Genomic DNA, 7,769 nt, shown 5'->3' on the forward strand with positions numbered 1-7,769 from the left:
ATTTAACCCATTTACATTCAAGGTTATTATCAATATGTATGTTCCTATTACCATTTTCTTTATTGTTTTGGGTTTGTTTTTGTGGGTCTTCTTCTTCTCTTGTGTTTCCTGCTTAGAGAAGTTCCTTTAGCATTTGTTGTAAAGCTGGTTTGGTGGTGCTGAATTCTCTTAGCTTTTGTTTGTCTGAAAAGCTTTTGACTTCTCCATCGAATCTGAATGAGATCCTTGCTGGGTAGAGTAATCTTGGTTGTAGATTTTTCTCTTTCATCACTTTAAGTATATCCTGCCACTCCCTTCTGGCCTGCCGAGTTTCCACTGAAAAATCAGCTGATAACCTTATGGGGCTTCCTTTGTATGTTATTTTTTGTTTTTCCCTTGCTGCTTTTAATATTTTTTCTTTGAATTTAATTTTTGTTAGTTTGAATAATATGTGTCCTGGTGTGTTTTTCCTAGGATTTATCCTGTATGGAACTCTCTGTGCTTCCTGGACTTGGGTGACTATTTCCTTTCCCATGTTAGGGAAGTTTTCCACTATAATCTCTTCAAGTATTTTCTCAGACCCTTTCTTTTTCTCTTCTTCTTCTGGGAACCTGATAATTCGAATGTTGGTACATTTAGTGTTGTCCCAGACGTCTCTGAGATTGTCTTCAACTCTTTTCATTCTTTTTTCTTTATTCTGTTTCTCAGCAGTTATTTCCACCATTTTGTCTTCCAGCTCACTTATTCGTTCTTCCGCCTCAGTTATTCTGTTATTGATTCCGTCTAGTGTAGTTTTCATTTCAGTTATTGTGTTGTTCATCTCTGTTTGTTTGTTCTTTAGTTCTTCTAGATCTTTGGTAAACATTTCTTGTATTTTCTCAATCTGTGTTTCCATTCTATTTCTGAGATTCTGGATCATCTTTACTATCATTACTCTGAATTCTTTTTCAGGTAGATTGCCTATTTCCTCTTCATTTATTTGATCTTGTAGGTTTTTATCTTGCTCCTTCATCTGTGACATATTTTTTGCCATCTAATTTTTTTCTTTTTTTTAATGAGTGGGATTGTGTTCCTGTCTTACTGGTTGTTTGGCCTAAGGCTTCCAACACTGGAGTTTGTAGGCTATTGGGTAGAGCTGGGTCTTGGTGCTGAGATGAGGAACCCCGTGAGACCTCACTCAAATGAATATTCCCTGGGGTCTTAGGTTCTCTGTTAGTCCAGTGGTTTGGACTCGGATCTCCCACTGCAGGAGCATCCCCCCAACCCTGGGCTCGTGAATCAAGATCCTGCAAGCCCAATGGGGTGGCAAAAAAAAAAGAAAAATAACAAAGTAAAAAATAAAATTAGAAAAGGAAACTAACAGATATGTTAGAAAGAATGTAAAAATTAAAAAACAGATGAATCAACAACTGGAAGGTACATCAGTACCACAATAGTAAAAAAGAGGAGGAGGGAAAGGAAAAAGAAAAAGTGGGGGGTGGGGAGGAAAGGCCTTGGATGTGCAGAGTGGGGCCTAAGCAAGGGTGAGGTTTGGGTGGTGGGCAGGGCCAATGCTCAGTACTCACAAGGCTGGAAAAGGCCCTGGGGGCTGTGGAGGGTGGGACTTAGGCTCAAGGAACAGAAGGGGCCCAGGGTGCCCCCCACCTAGGTCCCAGAGAGCCTGGGACCTCACCTGGGAGCCCAGCAGGCTTCCTGGACTCAAGTGGGCGGGGCAATCACCCTCCATTCCTCTCCTGCTCCTCCTGCAGGGCCCCTCCTGCCTGCCTCTCCTGATCTCCCTGGCCTCCCTCCTATGCCCCCAAGGACCCACGCAGCCTGGAGGGGGCTTGGAGGGCAGGGGACCAGTCTGGGAGCTCGGCAGGCTCCCCATGCCCAAATGGGTGGGGTTAACGCCCTCTGCTCCTCTCCTGCTCCTCCCTCAGGGCCCCTCCCGCCTGCCTCTCCTGATTTCTCCAGCCTCAGGGGCGCTGATCTTGCCTGGCCTCCACTTACGTCCTACCGGTTCACTTTGGGGTTCCTCTCGTCTCCTTGGGGGTCAGAGTCCCCCACCAGCGCCCGGCAGGCACCCTAGTTGTGGGGAGATGCTAACTCTGCGTCTTCCCACACTGCCATCTTGACTCCTCCCTCACAGGAACATTTATTTATTTATTTATGGCTGCATTGGGTCCTTGTTGCTGCACCAGCTTTCTCTAGTTGCAGCGAGCAGGGGCTACTCTTCATTGTGGTGTGTGTGCTTCTCATTGCAGTGGCTTCTTGTTGCGGAGCACGGGCTCTAGGTGTGTGGGCTTCAGTAGTTGTGGCACACGGGCTCAGTAGTTGTGGCTCACGGGCTCTAGAGCTCAGTAGCTGTGGCACATGGGCTTAGCTGCTCCGCCGCATGTGGGATCTTCCCAGACCAGGGATCAAACCCGTGTCCCCTGTGTTGCCAGGCGGATTCTTAACCACTGTGCCACCAGGGAAGTCCCCAGACGTAGGTTTAACAGGCTTGCCTGAGAGGGTCAGGGCCAAAGCCAAGGACTGGAGAAGTGAGGCCAGTGGGGGTATGGTGACTCTGTCTGGGGGGCCAGTGCAGCAGCAAGAAGCGCCAGGGTCTGGGGTGGCCGGGAGGGTGTAAGTGGAAGGGCACAGCCAGCTCTGTCAGTGCTGCTAAGAGATCAAAGATGAGGACAGAGAGGTGACCTTTGGCTACAGGGAGGTGGAGGGGCTCCTGATGGGGCCCAGCCCCATCCCCCAGGAATGATGAGACGAGGTCCATCCCAGGGGTCAGTCGAATGGAGACCCCGGCTCAGCTGGCAAGAGAAGGGGGACCCCGAGGACCCCTGCATGGGCAGCGTGCCCGTCTGCGGCAGCCCTCCCTGCTCTGCCCCATCTGTGGGTGGAAGGGTGATGCAGAGTGGTGACTGGCCTCAGCTGCCCAAGGTTGGGGAGCTTGTCCCATTGAGAGCCGAGGCTGGGCCCTCAGGGCACACACAGATGCTGGCATGCCTGATGCCCCACCTGGGGCAGGTGGGGGGCGAGGGGCCCAGCCCAGACTGGTCAGAGCTACTCCAGGCTGCTGACGCCAGGACCAGGCAAACAAAGCCATTACCAGGTAATGAACTCATTACTGAGGTCAGGCAAGGTCAATACCGGGTAATGAGTTGCCCCCCACAGAGCCACCTGACCCAGAACAGTTCCCAGGGAATGCCTGGGTAGCTAGAGCCACCAGGAGGCCACGGCACAGTTCCAGGGCCTGGTGGGCAGGGGGTGTTCAGGGGCAAGGTGTGCCCGAGTCCAGCGCCCACAGGAAGCCCCGTTCCAGCACTAGGATCCAGAGTGAGTCACTTCCCCTCTCTGACCCTGTCTTTTAAGGAGGGACCTCAGGCCTCAGGCCTCCCCTGGCCGCTGCACGCCCTCCTGCCTCTGTCGCCTCTGCGCCCTCACCGTCTCCTGGCCAGCAGAGACTCGTCTTGGGCTCTGACAGGGGTGGGGGTGGGGTGGGGGTGGGGTGGGGAGAGACAGGCGAGGCCACAGGGACCACCAGTGGCCCGTGAGGCAGGATGAAGCTGCCCAGAACTGTGCTGAGCGATGGCTTGAGCCAGACCTGCCGGCTTAGTCCACCGAGGTCCCACAACATGGCCTGCACTCTGGGGGTTGAAGGGCACCATAGCCTTCCCTTCCCTAGAGCCCAGAGCCCGCGGTCCAGGCCCCTGCCAAGATGGCTTGCTCACCCTCCAAAGGCCCAGCCAGTCTGGCCAGATGGAGAGCACAGCCCCTACCCTAGAGCCCCGGGCCACACCACCCCTTCCAGGACCAGCTCCAAAACTAACCCCCATCCCACCCGGTGGGTGGCCTGCACGGAGGTCCTGTCCCCCTTGGGCCCTTGCCTGGTGTGCCCCACCCCCCAACACAGGCCCTCAGATCCTGCCGGCTTCAGGACCGCCACCTGCCTCGCCACGTCCCCCACTTTGCCAAGAACCTGGTGGGCCTTCAACTGCAGAAGACAAACACCTCTGTGCCCTCAGCACCCACACTCCCCCTACCTCGTGTGGTTGGGGACCTGGGGACCTGCATTACCAGATGCTCCCCTGAGGACTGTGGGCTACAGTCGCATGGCTGCTCCCTAGCCGCCCCCCCAAGGCCACCAGAGCTCCTCCAACATGCAATGCCCTCTTGGCTCCCGACTGCCCTCAGGCTCTGGGAAAGAAAACCTCCTGCCTAGGTGGCTGCCAGGGTTTAATTGCAACAGAGTGCAAGGGTGACCACAGGGAAGTCACAGGGAGTGACCACCCCCTTCTCTGGGCAGAGGCTGAGCCCAGGGCGGTCTCTCCTCCCTGAGTTAATGAGCAGCTACTCGCCCACCTTGTCTGGTGGGAGGGCTGGCCTGAAGGCACAGAGCCCGGCCGGGGACAGCCCGGGGACAGCCCGGGTGGGTCGGTGGCTTCCCACAGACACAGCTGGCCTTGCCCCTGGCACACAGAGCGGGACGGGATTGGGGAGTAGCTGGGCCTGTCAGCGCCTCCATGCAGGGAGCCCCCTGGCAGGCTGGCTTCAGGGCTGTGAGGAACTTCCGGGAGGACCTGGAAAGCAGGCCTGTGTGCAGCCCCCCACCCAGCAGCTCTGTCCCCTGAAGGGACAACAGCCACTTGGCTCTGACCAGCCAGCTCCGGCCAGGGCACTCCAACCTGGCTCCGCACTGCAGGCCTCACCTGCGCCCTGGCCTCCCCACTGATGAACATGGGGCCAGGGTCACCACAACTTGCTTCCTGATGCTCACTGAATTTGACCTCTGGGGATCAGAGTCGTGCTGACCACCCCTGCCTGTTCGCCCCAACCAACACATCTGCAACACCCCTCAGGACCCATGGGGTCCCCAGGGCCTCCCCTCCCAGTCTGTCTTTGCTCCTATCACACCCCCTCCTTCGGCCTCTGTCTTCCCCAGGCCCAGGCTGCCTGGGCAGCCCACTCTAGGCCCTCCTGGCTCTCACATCCCTAACTGCTGGTCGGCAAATCTGGAGTCCCTCCCACACCCGCTCCCACTCTCTTGGCCTCCCTGCTGTCCCCTCCTGGGGACCTGAGGGCCTCCTGCATTTCACAGGTAAGCCTCAGAGAGGGCAGAGCCCTCGGGTCACACAGCCGGGCTCCAGCAGGCCTGGGGAGGAATCCAGGGCTCTTGTGTCAGTCGTACTTTAATTATGGAGGGGAGGGTGGTGGTGGGTACGGTTAACAAGGCTCTAGGGAGCAGCAGAGCCACAGGCTGGAGGTCCTGAGGGGCCAGGTGACTCAGCAGGAATGGAGGGTCAGAGGGGTTGACAGAGCACCAAATTCTCCCCTCTCCCTGCACCTTCCAGAGCGACAGGCTCCAATGAATGAATGAACCGAGGGGATCCAGGCCTCTTCACAGTGGCCTGGGGCCAAGGCTGCCCAAGAACAGGGTCGACGGCACCCCCCAATCTCACACACACACGCACACGTAGGCACAGAGCTGCAGAGAGGGTAGGCCCCGGTGGGCCCTGGGGACACAGGCTCCAGTGGCTGTCTTGCCATCTGCCCTCCCAGCCCAGCCTGGATCCATGCCAGGCCCTCCCTCCCCACAATTTGCTGGGGAGGCCCCAGGGCATCCAGAGTCCTAACTAGCCCCTTGGGTGCCGTGAGCACAACATGTTGGCAGGGGATACTGCCTTCCAGAGAGGCCCACAGCACACTGCCCACGGCCCGGTGATGGGCACGGGCAGCAGTGCATGTGCCAAGGCACCAGGGTGAGAATGAATGGGGTGCAGTGGTAAAGTGGGAGGGACAGGAAAGCCAGCAGGGATGGCCATGAGGGCCTTGAATGCCAGGCAAAGGAGGTGCACAGCTGGCCAGGGGTGGGGTGGCCCCACTCGGGACTCTCAGCCCCAGATTCATTCACCCAAGGACTTCATCCAACATCCAGCCCGCTCAGCACCACTGGGCCCGTACTCAGGATCCTACTGTGGATGGAGGTGGACAGAGAACAGAGCCATTTAATCATGATTGCGAGGGTGCTGTGGGGGAGGGGCCTGAGTTCCCTGGTAGGGGGTGAGATGGTCAAGGAAGGCTGCCCTGGAGAAGTGGGATGAGTGGGAGCAGCCAGGCGAGGGGGGAGCAGGGGGCACATTCCAGGCCAGACAAACAGCCTAGGCAAAGGCTTAGGGGGTGAAGACGGTCACTGGGTTAGAGGAGGAAGAGGACAGGGTCAGTGCACACAGCAGCGAGGGATGGGCTGGACCTCCAGCAGCCTCCTGAAGGCAGGGGCCCAGTAGAGAGCAATAGGGATCTTGAATTCAGGGGCAGAAGTACATGTTGTGTGTGGGCTGTAGGGGAGCAGTGCAGAGATAGCAGCCTGGACTGTGGTATGGGAGGAGGTGGCCCCAGCCAGTGAGGAGGGCTTCAGGCCGTGACTACACCTGCCTTCCCCTGACTGTGATGGGGACTGTGGCTTCGAGCAGAGTATGTGAGCTCGGTTCCCCACTTGGGGTTGGGCGCTTCCATGTCCCCATCACCTCTGCCCAGAAGCCTGTTCAAGCCCCTTGTTGGGACCCACTGACAGCGCAGCACCGCGGGCAAGTCCTGCACACTCAAGCCTTTGGCGTCGTTCCCCCGGTTCCCCGGGGCCCCATTCGCCAAGGTTTCTGCCCTGCCGGGGTTCCGCGGGCCCCAGGCCAGATTCCCCGAGGCCTTGGTCGTTCCCACAGCCGTCCCGGAGGCCCTCTCCACGGAGCGTCTCCCGGGCCCCATTGATCGCTAGGCTACGGGCTGGGGCTCCGGCCCGGCCGGGCTCTGGAGGCGGCGGTGGCGGTGGAGGCGGCGGCGGCGCGGATGGCGGCAGAGCCCCGGCGCCCGTGGGCCCAGGCGCGCAGCGCGTACGGTGCCAGTGAGGCGCTGCGGCGCGCGGTGGGCCGCCGGCCGGACCCCGGGCCGCAGCCCCACAGGCCGAGCCCCAACGAAGCCCGCGCCCCAGGCCGCCTGGCGCGCCCGCGGTGCCAGCTCCGGGCTGAGGCGGCGGCGCGGGCCGACGCGCCCCGACTGCCACGGCTGGTGGAGCGCGCGGGGGCCGCGGCGGGGGCCGGGAAGCCCGAGGAGGCGCGCAGCCGCGGCTCCGTGTGCTCCGTGTGCGGGGAGCCGCGCGGCGGGGCCACCTACCCGGCGGGCGTCTTGGAGGTGAGCGAGCGGCAGCTGCAGGAGGGCCTGGCGGCCGTGCGCGCCGAGCTGGGCGCGGGGCTGGAGGCGCTGCGCGCGGAGCTGCGGGCCCAGCTGGACGCCCTGCGCGCGCTGCTGCCGCTTCCGCCACCCGCTCCCCGCGAGCCCCGCGTTCCTCGCGGCCCGGCCCTGCTGCGGGCGCTGGGCACCGTGAATGCCCTGGCTGCGGGCGCGAGGCCCACCGACAACGCCTCGGACAGCCCGGCCGACGGCGGCGCGAGCCGGGCCCCGGCCCGGAAGAACCTCAAGAAGACCCCGCCCGGGGCCCCGCAGGGCGGCGGGGATTAAGCGCAGAGAGAGGGAGCCCGGGGCGAGGGCCTGGCGCGCCGCCGCCGCCCGCCGCGGGGCTTTGCTACCTGGGACCGGCCAGGTGGCTCGTGGAGCGTGGCTTGGAGCGAGAAGGGTCCTCCGACGCCGCCGGCTAGCGCTCTGGTATCGGAAGGGGCTGGGGAGTGCGGCCGGCTCTGCGCAGCTGGAGCCGGAGTCCGGGCGGGGGTAAGGGTCGGGCCAGGGGTATGTCAGCCTCCCGGAGTGAGTGCAGCGGGAGAGCCCAAGGTCTCCTCTGTCTGGGGGAGGTGGTTGCAAGTGTA

General features: G+C 60.3%; 1 protein-coding gene across 1 annotated transcript; it reads left to right on the top strand.

Moving 5' to 3' along the window:
* The first annotated feature begins 6,798 nt into the window (after positions 1–6,798).
* On the top strand, positions 6,799–7,467 carry LOC132348106 (protein FAM246B-like). Its single transcript, XM_059895258.1, has one exon. The coding sequence runs from the start codon at positions 6,799–6,801 to the stop codon at positions 7,465–7,467; it is 669 nt and encodes a 222-aa protein (XP_059751241.1).
* Positions 7,468–7,769: the final 302 nt, after the last annotated feature.

The sequence above is a fragment of the Balaenoptera ricei genome, chromosome 14 (genome assembly GCF_028023285.1).
Source record: "Balaenoptera ricei isolate mBalRic1 chromosome 14, mBalRic1.hap2, whole genome shotgun sequence".
NCBI lineage: Eukaryota > Metazoa > Chordata > Mammalia > Artiodactyla > Balaenopteridae > Balaenoptera > Balaenoptera ricei.

What these genes read in the sequence shown, in the direction of transcription:
- LOC132348106 (XM_059895258.1), top strand. Translation starts at nt 6,799, where the DNA reads ATGGCGGCAGAGCCCCGGCGCCCGTGGGCCCAGGCGCGCAGCGCGTAC.